At 42.9% G+C, this 18,683-nt stretch overlaps 1 protein-coding gene across 2 annotated transcripts in view; it reads right to left on the bottom strand.

The window, feature by feature from the left end:
• Positions 1–18,683, bottom strand: part of ANO6 (anoctamin 6) — a 71,513-nt gene that overhangs the window by 41,789 nt on the left and 11,041 nt on the right. Inside the window, exons 1-2 of one of the 2 annotated variants that reach the window (XM_035126527.3) lie at positions 10,731–10,859; positions 3,160–3,239 (exon numbers count right to left, since the gene is read on the bottom strand). In XM_035126527.3, the coding sequence (XP_034982418.3) occupies positions 3,160–3,239; positions 10,731–10,749 (99 nt within the window). In that variant the 5' untranslated portion in view covers positions 10,750–10,859. Of the gene's footprint in view, positions 1–3,159; positions 3,240–10,730; positions 10,860–18,683 lie in introns of those variants that run through there. The other variant, XM_060279623.2, reaches the window with a different exon arrangement.

Here is an 18,683-nt window from a genome sequence, read left to right as displayed (position 1 = left end):
GAAAACACTCTGACAGTGAGAGCTGTTTGACAGTGGAACAGTCTCCCTTGGGAGGTTGTGGACTCTCCTTCTTTTAAGCATGGGTTGGATCTGTCATGGATGCTTTAGTTGAGATTCCTGCATTGCAGGGGGTTGGACTAGATGAGCCTTGGGTACCTTCCAACTCTAAGATTCTGTGATTCTATGATTCTAACCTCATGGTCTGAAGCTGGGGATTGGTCTAGTAGTGAGTTGTTCAGTACTGTGGGTCCTTAGCTCCCACAGAAGAGGTATTATGGGTATGCAGTGACTAACAAGCAATATGAACTCTCTGAATGGGATAGGCCTTTGGCCCAACAGGGCTCTTCTTACAATCTTACAGGATTTACCCTTCCTATTATTGCCATATAAAGAGAAATGGTTGCACATCTCATGCATTCTAAGCAGTTTCAAAACCTGCTTCAAAATACTTCTTGTTTCTGGTTAAAAAGATACTAAGAAGATACCAAGAACTGAAATCATTTTGTACTGTTAGAAATCCAATCAGGTGTGTGAAAGGATTGACTAAATCCATAAAATGCATTTAGTGAAGGATGCTGTATAGTGATTTAAGATGCTCAGGACCGCAATACCTTAAGGACCATCTCTCCCTTATGTAATGATCTCAGGCAGGCAAGCAAGCCCCAATAAGAAGTAATGCCTCTCCGGCAGTTTTGTGTTACGTTTATTTACGAAAAGCACATCCAGAGCATGGCTTCTTGCCTGCATTGATTGATTCAGACTGACCAACTGTCTGAATCTCCGCTGCTTTCACAGCAGGAAGGACACCAAATTCCTGCCCTTCCCCTCTTACCCTTCCGTTGTCCTCTGAGCTTATCCAGTCTCCTAGAACGGGGACTGAGAAGCTGGCCTTCCCCCTCCACACTTCCACTCGACACACTCTCCGTCCTCTGCTTATCTGCTGATTGTTGATTGCCCAGCAATGCTCTGGCTGCCTCCTAACTCTCCCACTTTTTGAGAGCTGACAGTGTCTTCTTTAGGAAGGGGGTCGAACTACCCCTTCTCGGCTCTGTCAGCCAGTTCTCATCTGCATAGTCTCTCTCTCTCTCTCTCTCTCTCTCTCTCTCTCTCTCTCTCTCTCTCTCTCTCTCTCTCAGCTCAGTTTCTGAGTCTGCCTCTTCCCCTGCACTTGGGTGAGCCATGTTACTGACACCTTGTGGGAACTGACCTGGACCCTGCAATCATCATCTGAGGCCCTTGTTTATGTGCTGCCTCCATGAAAGGTCCGGAGGGTGGCAACACGAGAGCGGGCCTTTTCTGTGGTGGCTCTCCATTTGTGAAATGCTCTCCCTAGGGAGGCTTACCTGGTGCCTTCGTTACATATCTTTAGGTGACAGGCAAAAACATTCCTCTTCTTTCAGGCCTTTGGCTAATGAAACTATCTATGGCCTTTTAAGCAGTTGGGGTGGGGGTCTTATTGTTTTCGCTTGTTACTATGCTGTGCATTTTTGTGGTTTTATATTGTAAACTGCCCTGTGATTCTTGGGTGGTATAGAAATAATAATAATAATAATAATAATAATAATAATAATAATAATAATAATAATATCAAGTTACTTTAAACTCAACCAAAACCCTAAGGCCTCCTTCCACCTTTCACTTCCATTTCCAATTTGGGCTTATAATGTATTGTGCAGCACTTGCTAATTACTCATGTATTATATGAATACAGTCTTACAACAGTTAATTAGCAATATTACTGAATGAAAAGAGACCACATAATCTGTTCTAAAACTAAAGCACTGCATGTTATTGACATAGTTATTCCTGAATAATTAACCAGCTATTAATTATCCTAAGAACGTAGAATTAGCATGACTGTTATTGTGTACTTTCCTATGTAGCCCATGGGGGCCTTATAGGGTTGCTATTGTGCGGCATAAGCAAAACAAGATAAAACAACAAAGCCTGTGGTGGCACTTTAAAGACTAAGTGGTTTATTGTGGCATAAGCTTTATTGGGCAATGAGGCTGTTGGTTTTATTGCGACACTTCAACATAGCTAAACCCTGTGAAAGCAAGGTAGTAATTGATCATACAGTACAATTAATTTACAGTGGTACCTCTACTTACGAATTTAATGCGTTCCGAACACACATTTGTAAGTTGAAAAAATTCGTGAGTCGAATCCCATAGGAATGCATTGGGAGAAAAAAATCGTAAGTTGAAGCAACCCTATCTAAAAATTCGTAAGTAGAAAAAATCCTATCTAAACCGCATCCCAAATTGCGGGTGGAGCTCCATTTGTAAGTAGAAAAATTCGTAAGTAGAGTTATTTGTAAGTAGAGGTACCACTGTATTTTTCTTTATGTAATTCTTGCATGTGAGTGTCTCTATTCTCATTTATATTCCTCTTAGTGCCATGGTTATCAGTATTTCTGGGATGTTAACTAAGACTCAGAGGTCAAGGGTCACATACAATTGGGTTCATCTTCAGTCCATTGCTGCCACATCTAATTCCCTAAGCCTGCTAGCACATCCTTCAGAATTGAAGATTCTGAAATCTCACTATATTCTTCAGTAAAGGGAGATCATAGAACAAAGCAAAGTGTCATGTGAGAATGGCCCTGCAAATTCTCCTTCTCTTGAGGTTCCAGACTTCTGAGGGGTCTTGGCACAGTGTCTCCAGATTCCTTGCAAACCCCCGTGTGACTATGTTTTCCTTTCTTCTGCCACCACTGCCAAAATTGCTGCCACAATAATACTACTTATTGTTCTCCTCGCCAGAACACAAGTACATACACTCCAATATTTCTCTGATGAATATAGAGGTGTCCTATTATTATTATTATTATTATTATTATTATTATTATTATTATTATTACCCCACCCATCTGACTGGGTTGGCCCAGTCACACTGGATGGCTTCCAACATATATAAAAATGTAATAAAACATTAAACATAAAAAACCTTCCTTACACAGGGCTGCCTTCTGATGTCTTCTGAAGGTTGCATAGTTACTTATCTTCTTGGCTCGGGGGTCGCATAACTCCATACCCTCCAACATTTCTCCCATGAAAGGGGACAATATTCCCCAAATAGTGTTGGTGATGGGGCCACCACAGAAAAGGCTTTGGAGAAGAAAGCAAAGATAACAACATTCATTGAAGTAGCACTTACCCATTCTGGCTTATGCAGTGGTTGCTGGCTGGGCATTGTTCCATAGCTCTGAAGGACATCTTGTGCCACTTCTTCCAAGACTAAAACAATACAGAAGAGACAGTTTAGTTACAGCCTTCAATTTTGTGACATTTTCTTCATTTTGAGGTGAAATTCTCAGCTTTGCCCTTTCATTCCTACTTCTGAGAGTTAAGAACCTAATAGGCAACATTAGGTAGCTATTCATGAACCCAGGTTATGTTCCCACATCAGTCTCACAGCTAAATTCCCTATAAATATATAAACATTTAAGCCAGCCAATGATAAGGGATTATGGGAGCTGTAGTTCAAAACATATGGAAGGGACTATGTTGGTTATCCTGTAAACGTAGTTTTAAGAACACAGATGGGCAGTCATCCCCAGGAGACTTTTTTGAACATAGGTGTGCCTTCTGGAAACATTACTGTACTATAAAAAGTGATATAAAGGTAGATAAAGCACATTTATCTTACAATAAGTTTGATGTGAAACCAGCGATAAATAAATTATTATTATTATAGTGATATAGTTGTTTCCAACAGGATGAATTTTTAGTTTGGCTGCAAAGTTCAGTGAGCACATTAGGGCCCTGTTTAGCTTTTAATGTTTAATAAATTACTGTATTTAAATACTTCTGTTGGAAGCCGCCCAGAGTGGCTGGGGAAACCCAGCCAGATGGGCGGGGTATAAATAAATTATTATTATTATTATTATTATTATTATTATTATTATTATTATTACTGCTTCATGGTGTATGTTTGTGGTAAAATAAAGGCTATATTTTAAGCAGTGCTTTTTTCTGGGGGTACGCAGGGGTATACATACCCCTAAACATTTTTTGAATCTAAGTTTGGCCTCATTGAGGGGCAGTATTTCAATATGAATAGGAAAATGAGAGTACCCCTAAACATTTTTTTAAGAAAAAAAGCACTGATTTTTAGCATGTGTTCAGTTTAATTCACACTTGGTATCTTGATTGAGAAACAGATTCACTTAACTCTGGGCAAGAGTAGAAATAATGCTGCTGTTTTTTCTGAACCGTAATTATTTCCAGACGGCTAGTCTTTTGCAGCAAAAACAACTGAGAGTCCAGCAGTACTTTAAATACTTATTGTGGCATAAGCTTTCATGGATCACAGTTCACTTCCTTCTTCCCCTTCCCTGCTCTCTCTCTTGTGAATTCCTCCTTCCTTCCTGAGTAAATCACAGGGCAATATGACTCATCAGAGTATCCACCGGTAGTTAATTACTATTGGTCTGCATTGCACTGTAGAAAATTTCAATTTACTCTTAAATTTCCACTTATTTATTTATATCATCATATCCCATGGAGACAAACGAAGGATAAACAAGAAAATATGCAGATCATTATGTAACAAAACACCCACAGAAGATGGCAAGGTAAGGGTTTAAACAGGCAATTATTAGGAGTATGCACTGGCAACAATATTTGGTTTGGGTCCATATTTGGCAAGGGGGGGGGGGTGCCTCGTAGTCCACCACAACACTATTCTATGTATCCTACTCAAGAGAGACAAAACTGAGAAAAGAGCAAGAAGCATGTGAGTCTAATGTGTTTATTACCATCAATATCCTTCCCACAAACCACTGTGATTAGACCGCCACAGTGAAATAATTCCCTCCGTCACAATGGGCTATCCTTCTCCTTACCCCTCTCCCCCACCCCCAAATTGACCAAGGACATTTCCAATGAATAATAATAATAATAATAATAATAATAATAATAATAATAATTTATTGTCTGAGTTTCCCCAGCCACTCTGGGCGGCTCCCAATCAAGTGTTAAAAACAATACAGCATTAAATATTAAAAACTTCCCTAAACAAGGCTGCCTTCAGATGTCTTTTAAAAATAGGATAGCTGCTTATTTCCTTGACATCTGATGGAAGGGCGTTCCACAGGGTGGGTGCCACTACCAAGAAGGCCCTCTTTCTGGTTTCCTGTAACCTCACTTCTCGCAATGAGGGAACCGCCAGAAGGCCCTCGGCACTGGATCTCAGTGTCCAGGCTGAACGATGGGGGTGGAGACACTCCTTCAGGTATACAGGACCGAGGCCGTTTAGGGCTTTATTTTTATTTTTTTCCAAAAAAATTTATCACGTAGAGCTCATTGCAGTAGTCCAAGCATTCCTATTAGAATGCGTTTGCTTTTTGCAAAAGAAAGAAAAAGTCTGCAGCGTTTTGGGGTTTTTTTGCAAGCAAGGAGCCAAAGTGCCACAAGGCTTAGGAGATTTTGTGGGATAGGGAACTTTCAGAGAGCCTACCTCATCTTGGGTACCCCCCCCCAAAAAAACACTGAGGCACTTTGATTCATACAAACCATTAGCAATTGGACTTGCTTTCAAAAATACATGCCCTTTGCAACAGGTCAGTCTTAAGCTACAGTTATAAACACCCTTATGATGGAGTAAGCCCCACTACACATAGTTGGACACCTGAGAAAACATGTGTAGCAACAGGGCCGTCTTAAGTGTATCTGGCGCCCTGGCGCTGTGGTACGAAGATCCCTCCGGCGCCCCCCCCCTGCCCTGTTTCGCAGCGCGGCTGTCTGGCAGGCGCAGTGCGGCTTCCGCAGGCACAGCCGCGTGGCGCCCCCCTGGCGGCCCGGCGGCCTGGCACATTGCGCCACCCAGCCTTGCCTTAGAGCCGGCCCTGTGTAGCAAGGATATGGAGCAATTTTGCATTCCCTCTTGGCCAACCCTCCAGAGGTCACATCTCTGTGGTACGTGTGATCAGAACACACTTTCTCTCACACATACACAAAGTGCACACACACGCACAACGCATACCCCCTCCATGCATGAGAGTCTCACATTTCCTCACCCCAGCAATTAGGGATGGACAAAAGCATTTCAGCATTTTTCAACCCTCTTTGCCAGAGGGGTGTGTGTGTGTGTGTGTGTGTGTGTGTGTGTGTGTGTGTGTGTGATCTTCACGGAGACTGCAGGTAGGGAAGGAATATCACATCTGTGAAACCATCAGGCTTCAAAAAACCAGCCTACCACTGGCACCTGTAGAAGTCTGTTTTCAAATCCATTTGCAGCACGATTTTTGGTAGGGGAAGATGCTCAAACTGTGGCAGGGAATGAAAGTGTTAACCTTTCCATACACAGCTGTGATCTTCTCCTGAAAATATACCACCACCATTAGACTTGAAAATAGTCAAACACTTGTGTTTGTGTAGATTTACCTGCAGCACTGGTGTAACACTATGCAATACAATCACCCATTTCCACCACCCTTCTGAGTGATCCCCCCTCCCCTCCCCATCCCCACCCCCTCCCCACCCCTTCTCTACATAAGTGCATGGGGACTCCTATTTCACTGTATCTGAAGAAGTGTGCATGCACACGAAAGCTCATACCAAAATAAAAACTTAGTTGGTCTTTAAGGTGCTACTGAAGGAATTTTTATATTTTACTATGAAATTGCTGACATAGCATTTGAAAAACTGAGCCATAAGTCACACATTGTTTTAAAGGAAAGTAATGTAATTGTCCATGAACAAATCAGACAGAGGATACCGACGATTGAGGAGTGGCAAACGAAAATGATGGTCTATGCAGAACTGGCAAAGTTGACCTGCGGGATCCGAAACCAGGGAGAGACAAAGTTCCAGAGGGAATGGAGTAAATTTATTGACTATATGGAGAAGAACTGTAGAAGCTTAAAGACACTTGCAGGACTGAAATAAATCCTACAAAGTGAACTTATCCATGTTTATAAAAAGGAACTGCAAGACAGGAGTGAGAAATAAAGGTGAATGACAGGAGGGAGGGAAGTCACAGCTCGGCGGACCAAAAGACTGAGATGGGGGAATTTAAGATGAAATGTAATCACTTTTTTTTTCTCAGATAAAGATAAGAATGGCAACAAAAATTATATATTACAATTTGGCGATAAAATATGAACAAATTAAAGGAATAAAATTCAAAGATTCAAAAAATAATTGGAAACCATTTATAGAATATACAGTATAAAGGATAAAGTGGAGAAACCAAATCTCATATCAGATATATAAAGGTTCTATGAATAAATAATGAAATTGATAGTATATAACGACATGATAAATTAAGAAAAAATGATTAGAATTTAGAAGGATTAAGAAAAGTAAAGTAAAATAAGAGTGAAGTATGTAGAGGGTGTATAATAAATAAATAAGGGAGAAGCTCCGATTTGGTTGAGAAGTCGGGGGAGGGAAAGGGGAGGGATGACAGGGGGAAAGGAGGGTGGAGGGAAGGGGGGGAAGGGAAAAATAAGACAACTGTAACAGCAATGTTATGGCTGTATTTTTTATTCGATTGTATTTTTTGTATTCGATTGTAATTATTGTGCAGTGATACTAATAAAGTTTAATTTAAAAAGAAAGAAAGAAATGTAATCAGTTTTTTGTGGTTGTTGTTTTTTGTTTATTTGGAAAATTTAATAAGAATTATTTAAAAAAGAAAAACTCCGCATGCAATACATGGGAGTTGTTATGCACTTGCTGGAAAAGTTTCAAATGTCCAAAGGGAATACCTCTGTTGTGGAGATATAAATAGTTCAGTTGGTTAGACAAGGTGCTGATAACACCAAGGTTGCAGGTTTGATCCCTATATGCGACAGCTGCATATTCCTGCATTTCAGTGGGTTGAACTAGGTGAACCTCATGGTCGCTTCCAACTCCATGATTCTATGAAATAATGCAGCTGGTTTGATATCACTTTTAGTATCCCACATAGGGGCGCCAGGTACTTAAAAGGCTCAAAGCATTGACTTAAGACATAAATTTGCATATGCTAATATATTTGTGTAAATTTCGATTTTTGAAGAAATTATGGTTGTGATTGCCTTGCACTTTGCAGTCTGCCCAGCCTCCCTGTAAGTATTTTTAGTTTTATTTTTGGTAATTAAAAAGGAGGAGGAGGAAAGGGCAGAAGATTCGGGGTTCAGGTCCTCTAGATAACAACCTAAAAGCATTCCAGTGGACACCCTGTGTACCAAAATGAGCTATGGAGAGGGGAAGATTCTGCCAAAGTTTGCAGACATTTCAAATCATGTTTTAATTGATATGGCTTTTTGCTGGCCTAGATAAAATTGCTTGAAATTGTGTAGAAACTGCTTTGCACAAAGGGATTTGTATAATAAAAGCTCGCCATGTGAACTGAGCAGAAACTATAGCCAAGTATAACTTATAAAACATATCAAGGATTAGAGATGCAGGTTGTGGCAACCTACTCTCCATATTGTTTAAGCTTCTTAACGTTTCTTCCAGATGTGGATAATTCCATTTCCTGCCTCCTGTTGTGGGGGTGGCGTCGTATTTGCTCCAGGGAGGGAAACAAGAAAATATTTCAAGCAATTTTCCGCCAACATTAAATTTCAAAAATATGAGTCATAACTTAAAATGTTGGTCCTGTTCAATAATCTCAATTGGTTGGCTCTCAAACCAAGCACAGAGTTTGGTGCAGATGTGGGAATTATAGTGCGAGCTTTGAAAGCATAACATTTTAAAAGACTCCCCCCCAGACCCTAAAATTCAAGGAAAAACCTTTTTAGTAAGTTTATAATATAACCCATGAATCTTAAAAAGGATCCTCTCAGCACTGCAGAATATCCACAGTATATTTTCCACTAGCGCTGTTAAACAATTGCTATCAAGTACTGTTTTTTTTTTATTAAAAAAAAAGAAAGGTAAACTGCTTCTGTGAAATGTGAAAACTTTTAGACACCTAAAGCAACTTTGGGTGCTCTGAAAAAGACATCATTTTACTCCACCACCCCTCCCAAAAGCAACAGTTGGTAGCTCGTGTTATATATTCAGTGGTCTGCGTTCGCTTGTGCTTGAGTCTGGACTAAGGATTGTGAGCTCCTGTGTTCTGATTTGATACATGTTGTCCAATCACAGAAAATTTCAAGATTTGGGCCTCTGCCATTGGCCCTTGAACTCTGAGCCGTGATTCGCAGTTTGGAAGTTTAGACAGCCAATCACATTGGGAGTCAGAGCTATGATCTTGCACCCCTGGCAGAACCGTCCAGATTTCACCCCCTAGCCATGGACAAATTACTGTAGCTCTTCTTTCTGCCTCTCCTGCAATGCCGCCCCCTCCACTCATTCAATTCACCCTCTATTTAAAACCTTTTCTTATGAAGCAATATTCAATATTTTTTATTTATAGACATATTTATGGACATATTTTAAAGCCTATTTTGCTTTGGGGGGGCTCGCCTGCACCCCTGGCAGGGACCCACCTCACCACCTCCTAGCTACAGCCCTGTTGGGAGTGGCCCAGGCTTTCAGAAGTGTATACAGTATAAGCAGTTGCTTTGCCTCTGTTTCCTAGTTATGTAGCTCAATAAAGGTTCTTGCTGTTATTACAGTGTCTTGCCTCATGGGAACCCACCTACTTGATCACATGCATTTAATCATACCATGTGCCAAATAGCAGGGGGGAAAGCTTAAGTGGTGCAGAGATATGTATCCTAAAGTAACACCAAGGTACCCTAGGAAAAAGGTGAGAGAAGATAAAGGGGGGGCGTTAAAATAGCAGACCATTGAAGGTGAGTCAGGGCAAAACAGAAATATGTCACCCCCACCACATTAAAGTGCCCCTTGGGATTTTGTTATTTATGTTATGGCATAACGTTTGGTTTGGCTGTAAGTTTGCACTTGTCAAGAATGTTAAAGATACTTGCTTGAGCCTGCCTCATACAAGAAGCTACTCTCTGAACATGACTCTGAGAGTTCCTACTCCTATTAGATCACAGAAACTGCTACTTTAATTATATCAAACGTGCCAAGTACATGCTTGGAAAGGATGTATGTACTATTAAGCTCCACCCTTGAAGTTCAACAAAGGTTTAAAATAACGAAATGCTACGTGAAAATCTCCCTAGATTAGCATTAAGACATGTTTCAAGCAAAAATATACATGTAGAAAAGACAAAAATGGCTTCTCTTTCAGGCTTCCCTTCTTTTTTATGAAACATTGAACATGTCATTGAGGAAGAAGGTCTGCTCTAAACCATGTTGGAAGGGAAATATATCTACTTATGTTACAGAAAAATCTTCCAAATGCAATCCGATATTTAATTGAATGTTTCCATTTATTTATTATTCAAATGCTATGTGATATGAATTAAGAACTCTGCATTTCTCTACATGACTAGACCTTCCCTTCTGCATCCTTCATTCCCAGGCTGTTTTCCTCAGTTCGGCCCCAGTGGTAGGCAGTGTAAATATTGCATGCTTAAATGTATGATTAACAAACACACATGAGCAATTTGTCAATTATGGCTCACATTATGACCTTTCTGCTGCTTAACTTACTTCTGTTACTTCTGCATCTGTGCAGCAAGTTTTGTGGATTGAGTCCCTTCAAAAACCGCTTCCTTCCATATTGTTCTCTGGCAAAATCCCACCACTCCATCCCCATATCTGCCCTTTGAAACTCCTGCAAATAACATAGAAAGGTTTGCTGCCTTTCAATCAAGCATGCACTTTCTTCTTGAGCCTTCTGTTGCTTATAGTTACATTAGCTGTTTTTCTTACCTGGCTGCTTTTCTTCCATGTGGCTCCAGAATTAAGCTCTTTTGGCAGCACTGGGTAGCTGGTGATGTGATTCACTTTTGCAGATTAAGAAGCCGAGTCCTACACAAGCTACAACTGCTCTTTCCTACCCTTGAACAATGACAATAATTTCACCTTTAAAAGAACTGGTGTTCATTTGCCCTATCATCTCTGGGAATGCAGGAGGGGAGAATGAAGCAAATTTCCTAAATGGAAATAGCAAGGTGTTTATTCTGTCTCAAGAAGCTTTGTATAAATTCTTTCTTAGTGAGCAAAGTGTCCCAACATCTTGAAAAACCTGACTGACCGGATTAACATGGGAATATACCACTCTACAAGAAACTGGGGACGGGGAGAAGTGTTCCCAAACTCTTCTTTTTCAATTACAGCCCTCAGAAGAATTATGATGACAAGATGTAAGGCTGGAAAGTATATAATGTAAGCTCTAAATGACAGTGCTCTGATTTTTATTCATCTAATCCACGTGAAATCAATTAACAGTGGACACAGCATACACAAAGACTAGGGTTGCCAGACTCAATTGAGGACAGGACTTCTGTGCCTTTAATTGCCCTGCTCTCTTTTGAGTCTGGAAACCTTAAAGAGAAACCAGCAGACCCTTTGTTTAATTTCCAAGCAAAGGGTCTGCTGGTTTCTCTTTAAGGTTTCCAGACTCAAAAGAGAGCAGGGCAATTAAAGGCACAGAAGTCCTGTCCTCTATTGAGTCTGGCAACCCCTATCAAAGACCAGTTGTTGTTGTTTTTGCTAGCATGTGTAAAAGAACACTGATGTCACGGTCCGGTCGGCGGGCGGTTGAAGCCCTGGCTGAGGACGTCAGGACCAGAGGCAAGATGGTGGTGTAGAAGCAGGAACAGGTGCAGGGCTGAGGGTCCAGCAGCAGGCGGTCGCAGGGTCAAGGAGCAAGGCAGAGGCGAAGGTCTGGGAGTCAAGGAGCAAGGCGTCAGCAAGGCGAAGGTCCAAGGAGCAAGGGGCAAGAGGCCAGATGCAACCAGGCAGGGATAGCGTTGCTGTGGCAAAGAGCTGAAGCAGCGCCGTCTTAAGCGCCCCTGTCGCCATGGTGCGCCGGATCTCTCCGGTGCCCTTCCGCCCCGTTTCCCAGCGCGGTGGGCAGGTGGGCGCCGCGCGCAGCGGACCGGCGAACCAGCCGGCCAGCGGGCGGGCGCAGCTCGCGGCGCCCTCCTGGCGGCCGGCGCCATGGTGCCCTGCGCCACCGGGGGTCTACGACGAGCCGGCCCTCAGCTGAAGGGAAATGCTGAGCTTTTATCCCTCCCAGCTCCTGCCACCAGGTGCAGTGAGGTATCAAGTGACCTCACCTGAGTGGCCACTCCTTGCTTCTCCAGCACAAGCTGAGGCCTCACCTGAGTGGCCACTCCTTGCTTCTCCAGCACAAGCTGAGGCAGGCCCCAGTCCTGCAAAGCACTACAGGCCCCAGAGCCTGACTCCTGCCCATACTCCTGACAACTGATTCACTTTTGATTTAAGGTTTCATGCATTTTGGGATAGTTTTTGTTTTATTTTTTTCCAATTTGGACATAAAACAATCAACAGGTTATATTTGTAGCATGAAGAAGAGGCCGTCTCTCCAAACAATTTAAAACTTGCAAGCTTTTTCTGCACAAAAAACTGTAACAAACATGGCTGGGTTGGTACCACTTCACAAACATGACTTGCAAATATTAGTAACACAGTTATATCATATAGCCAAACAAGTAAGCTACTTTCTTCTTCTGACAATGTAACACTGAAGACTTCTTTTTGAGGCTTACAATGTGGTTATGTCCTGTAGTGTTTTTATTTCCAGACAGAAATATTTTGATAGGCTGTTATTTCCCCTACAGGAGACCAGGATTCAAATCCCACTTTATCCACTGACCTATTATGTATAAGCCATTGCCTCTCAACCACAATTTCTTACCTGTAAAATGGGAATCTTACCTAAATTTATCATATTTGTGAAAAACTAATGTAAGATGAAGAATTACAGAATAAGTTGTTGTTTTTTAGTATATGGATTAAAGATTCAGGTTTTCCCCCCACTCAAAAAACTCTGCCAAGTTTTTTTGGGCTCCATTCCCTTTCCCTTCTTCTCTCTTCCAAACCAACTATGGAGATTGTAAAATTGCATATGGTGGCAAGAATTATTTAACGGTGATAACTCCCCATTGTTCTAGTTAGTGCACTTTCAATGCTGTTAATTTTTTAACCATGGTCCCTGTTCTAATATACATTTGACTATATAGGAGAGCACTGGCCAGACCAGGCATCCCCAAACTCCGGCCCTCCAGATGTTTTGGACTACAATTCCCATCTTCCCCGACCACTGGTCCTGTTAGCTAGGGATCATGGGAGTTGTAGGCCAAAACATCTGGAGGGCTGCAGTTGGGGGTGCCTGGGCCAGACAGTTGCATGGCTAATGTCTAAACACACCCTGAGTTAAAGAAGTAAATATGTGCTTCTTCCTCAGTTGCAACCAGAAATAATGAAACTCTCTGAGATAAGCTACATAACAGGCTCTGCACTCTGAATGGGGGCATTTGGGGCTATTTGAAGCTGACTATGAGTTTGTACAGTTGACCTGGGGGGAATTGCCATGATTTGAGGAGAATATTTTGATGAATGACACCTCCGTGTCCCACTAGACAGGCTGCTTAGATGGAACAATTCATCATATTTCTCATATGCTACATGCATCATTTTTTTATAGGTAGCATTGTGTTTGGAAAAGTAAACCTGCCAAAAATAATGATTACAGCTGCAAGCAAACTCAGGGGCATTGCTATGGGAACTATCTCACATTTTAGATCCATTTAAATGGTTATGGGTCAGGAAACTGTTGAATAATGTATCTGTAAAGCAGATCTACACTTAGATGCTAACCTGCCAATGGATATATACACAGAGGAAACCACGGCAGCACAAATAAGATGAAACAGCTTTTCTTTCTGCTGTGCTACAGAGCTTGGCATTAGCAGCTGATCTTGATGGACAGCTTCCCTCTGCTCAAGTCCTGTGTATGCCTGATATAAGATACAACAGAATCAATAATCAACACCCTCAATACAAACCCTTTACACATTCTGCTTGGGACTCACATGTTACTAAATCTATTCTGCAAACCCATGGCAATACCTTACATTTCAGGTATATGGTTTATAGCATCAAGTATGTTGTTTATAAAAGGGAAGAGGGTGGCACTGTGGTCTAAACCACAGAGCCTAGGGCTTGCCAATAAGAAGGTCGGCGGTTTTCCTGTTGTTCAATCCCAGCTCCTGCCCACCTAACAGTTTGAAAGCACGTAAAGTGCAAGGAGATAAATAGGTACCACTCCATTGGGAAGGTAAACAGCATTTCCATGCACTGCTCTGGTTTCGCCAGAAGCTGCTTCCACATGCCCCGGAAGCTGTATGTGGACAAACACCGGCTCCCTCGGCCAGTAAAGCGAGATGAGCACGCAACCCCAGAGTCATCTGCAACTGGACCTAACTGTCAGGGGTACCTTTACCTTTACCTTGTTTATACTTAATGGCATTTTCTCACAATAAAATGGGATATACCCTGTTGTGTTGTGTTGTTTATTTGAAAACAGCAACACTTTAGGCCACTTTTGGAGACATTTTCCAGCCAGAGTGGTTTGCAAACACGAAACAGCATGAAAAGAAAACAATAATATAAAAAGTTTAAGCTTTAAAAAGCTTAAGGTTCTTAGGGAAAGCTCTTCATAAAAACACACCCAAAGCCATCACCCAGAACAACAAATGAAAAAAGATGCTTTCAATGTCTTCCAAAAACCCTGCAGCATAGTAACCTTGCACAGATCTGATGGAATGGAATTCCAAAGTCATGCAGGCACCGTAGAGAAGAACCTCTCTTTCCTGTCGACTTCCACCTAAGCAACCTAAAAGGTGAATATGTCAGGGAGCCTCTGAATCAGATCCTAAAGTGTGGGCAGGATAGTGCAGGTGGTCCAAAAAAGAACTCGGTGTCAAACTGTTTCGGGCTTTCAAAGTAAAAACCAGCACTTTAAATTGACCCCAGAAACACACCGGTACATAGCACAGCTAATATAATGATGATGACTGCCTAGCCTCCAAGGATTCTGGCCCATTCTGAGTTTCTGAAATGTTTTTAAAGACAGCCCCCTGTGTTGTGCACCACACTGCGGCAAGATCAGTTCTCCCCAGATAGGGCTGCAGTTTGTGTACCAGCTAAAGATGGTAGAAAGCACTGCCAGCCACTGAAACACCACTTGGTTTGAATCCAGCAGCACTGAAAAACTGCACACTTGGTCTTTATGGGAGTGTGTCTCAGACATTCACCTGAAGGTCCTGATTTTGATTTTTGTTTTAAAAAGTGGTGAGGGCAGCTAGTAAAATTATGAACAGTGGATTGATCGCGTTCAATTTTTGTATGAGACAAGTTTAATGCCGGTGGCTACAAACAGCTGAGCTTCCACTTTCTGTGTTTTAAACATGCTCATGATGTGGATAGCTCAGTTGGTTAAAGTGTGGTGCCAATAACCCCATAAAGGTAAAGGTAAAGGGGCCCCTGACTATCAGGACCAGTCGTGTCCGACTCTGGGATTGCGGTGCTCATCTCTCTCTATAGGCCGAGGGAGCCGGCATTTGTCCGCAGATAGCTTCCGGGTCATGTGGCCAGCATGACAAAGCCACTTCTGGTGAACCAGAGCAGTGCACGGAAATGCCGTTTACCTTCCTGCTGTAGCAGTACCTATTTATCTACATGCACTTTGATGTGCTTTCAAACTGCTAGGTGGGCAGGAGCTGGGACCGAGCAACGGGAGCTCACCCCGTTGCAGGGATTCGAACCACCGACCTTCTGATCAGCAAGCCCTAGACTCTGTGGTTTAACCCACAGTGCCACCTGGGTCCCGTCATAACCCTATATGAGACAGCAAATATTCTTGCATTGCAGGGGGTTGAACTAGATGATCATCAGGGTCCCTTCCAACTCTATATACAATCTATGATTATACGGCAGTGGAAACTTCATTTCATCTTATTCCTTTCCCGTGTTTTTTCTTGCAAAATATCTGTTCGCAAGGCAGGTTGGCTAAACAATTCCATACCATCAGTTCTCATGAAAGGGCAAGTTCCCGGACCAAACATAATAATGCTAGAATTAAGGTTTCTAAAAATTATCTCACAGTTATTGTATGTCAAGGGAAAGGCTATGTGTATAGATCTCCTTCTCCTGTCCTTCCTTGGTATATGTTATCACTCTGCTGAAAGAGTTTTGTTAATGTGTTATAGAAACCCGACGAGCATTTGCTATGCTAAGAAGTAACTCAGGTTTCCTTACAGCACCCCTAAGTACTCCTTACTGTCAATGTTGGACCCCACAAATCCTGAAGCCAGCACTGCATGAAGATGCTCTTCTATGGGAGTGCTGTGGAATGACATCCATATGGCCCCTTAAAAATTATCACCTGAAGGTGGCGATTTTAGCCACACTGGAAATAAGGATTGCTGTGGTACTGCAACATCTGAAATGGGACTCAGGTGGCTTTAAAGGGATTAAGACAAATTCATGGAGGAATAGGTAAAGGACCCCTGGAAGGTTAAGTCCAGTCAAAAGTGACTATGGGCTTGCGGTGCTCATCTCGCTTTCAGGCTGAGAGGGCCGTTGTTTGTCCACAGACAGATTTCCAGGTCATGTGGCCAGCATGACTAAACTGCTACTGGCACATGGAGGACCATGACGAGTGCCAGAGTGCATGGAAATGCCATTTACCATCCCGCTGCAGTGGTACTTATGTATCTACTTGCACTGACATGCTTTCAAACTGCTAGGTTGGTAGGAGCTGGGACAGAGGAATGGCAGCTCACTCCACCACTAAGATTCAAATTGCTGAGCTTCTGATCGGCAAGCCCAAGAGGCTCAGTGGTTTAGACAACAGAGCCACCCGCGTCCCTTATGAATAGGTGTCAATTACAATAATTGAAGTAGCATAAGATGCTGAGAACAAACAACAAAGGAAGGCTACCACCATTATGGCATGGAGGCTTGCTATGGGCATCTCATACTACAGGAGACTTAATGAATGGACCTTTAGTCTGACCATGCAAGGCAATTTTTACACTCCTAAAAGCTGAATTATAAACGCTGGGTATTAAGAGCTTGATCACAAGGAGCAGTGCATAGCTATTTTTATCACCTAAACTAGACGGAAATGGTGCTGCAAAAAGTTATTCTGTGCTCTTCCTGATTCACACAAGCACTCCTTCCTATGGTCTTTCATATCACATGCAGAATATTAGCGGCATCTGCGGGTGTGAAATGCACCAGATAATGTTCAATATAAATCAGAGCTGCACTGAATAATAAAAAAGGAACAAGTGTAGTACAGAAGGATTTCTTTTTGTTTGCTTTTTTGGCTCTTGCCTTTGCTTTTTGTGCCAGCAAGTCACTTCAATTAGTATTCTAGGATGAGCTTGGTACTTTAATAGTGTGGCAGAGGAAGTTGCATATTAACCCTTCTCCTGTGCATATGCTGTGGCTTAATATGTTTTGCTTGAACTGCAATTGAATCGCCCTCTTGCCCATCTGCAATTACTCTTCAACAGACATTCATTTTGCATTCGCTGCTGAAGACAAGGGTTGACTGAAATGTTCCTTAATTAATATGTAGCTGGTTACTAAACATAAGGACAGAAATGAAGAAAAACAGTGACATTACTGAGATAAAACTGGCAGTTTCAGGGAACTTGAGTCCTGCACATGTCCATAAAACACAGATGGAAAATATATCGGCATGGAAATAAAACAGAAAAAGATGCCAACATAGTTTAAAGGCCTGATGCACTCATCATGTCCAAGAACTAAACTGAACACAGATAAGACAAGGTTTCCTCACTTATGTCTTTGGGAGGGGGGCAATATATTTCCTAAGGGCAAGAAACTGCATTTAAGATATCTTTCTTGAGCTGCATATAGCTTACTTTTCTATTAACCCTTTCTGATAGAAGTATGGCGTAATAGAAGATCTGATATGATAAGGTGAATGCCATGCTTCAATTTGTTGCTGCTTCTTTAAGGGTTACTCATATATCCTATATAATAATATACAAGTGTCTCTGTGTTCAGTCCCTGTGTCCCTGTGTCCGCGCTACTGCGCATGTGCCCCACGGACACAGGGACTGGACAAAGAGACTGCACGCGCTCTCTCTCCCCCCCTCTGCCTCCTCCAACCGCCGCTCCCGGCCGGACACTGCCTCACTGCAGGGCACATCGGGGAAGCGAGGGAGGAGGCCGGTGGAGGTGAATGGGGGGAGGAAGGGCGCCTTTGAGGAGCCCGGTCCGGCTCCCGCAGCCGCCGCAGCCCCGGAGCCCGGTGCCGTCATCTTGGTCCTCCTCCGCCTCCTCCTCACAACCCTCCCTGGCCCATGAGAGGAGTGGCGGGGCCGCGGCAGCGGCGGCTGTGGCGGAAGGCCGTGAAGCAGCGGTGGCGAGGTAAGCATTTGTGTCCCGCGGAGAAACGGGGCTTCCCACCTTGCCAACGCAGGGCTCGCGGCCGGCCCCGGTGCCGCCTCCAGCCAGGCCAGGCCAGGCCAGGCCAGGCCAGGGCGGGAAAGGAGCCTCTCCTCCCCAGCGTAGGTCCCGGGGTTTGGAGAAGCGCTGCGCAAGCGCTTCTCCGAACCCCGGGATGTTCTAGCGCCCGTTTACTCAACGGGCTGAATTACACTAGTGCTGTAATAAAGCTGCTGTATCTAAAAACTGACTGTGTTACAGATGCTTCCTTGAACCTGGCTGATACACTTTATTCCCTAACCATTTTTAACTTAATAGCCATTACCCTTAGCCCCTCTTCCCCAGTCAGTCCTGCCACTAGCTACTGTGGACCACTGTGGATTCTTTGAGCCAGGCTTGCAGGCAGTTCTGGTCAGCTCCTTCCTG

The sequence above is a fragment of the Zootoca vivipara genome, chromosome 9, assembly GCF_965207765.1.
Source record: "Zootoca vivipara chromosome 9, rZooViv2.hap1.1, whole genome shotgun sequence".
In the NCBI taxonomy this organism is placed as follows: domain Eukaryota; kingdom Metazoa; phylum Chordata; class Lepidosauria; order Squamata; family Lacertidae; genus Zootoca; species Zootoca vivipara.
This window is presented reverse-complemented; position numbering and strand designations above follow the sequence as displayed.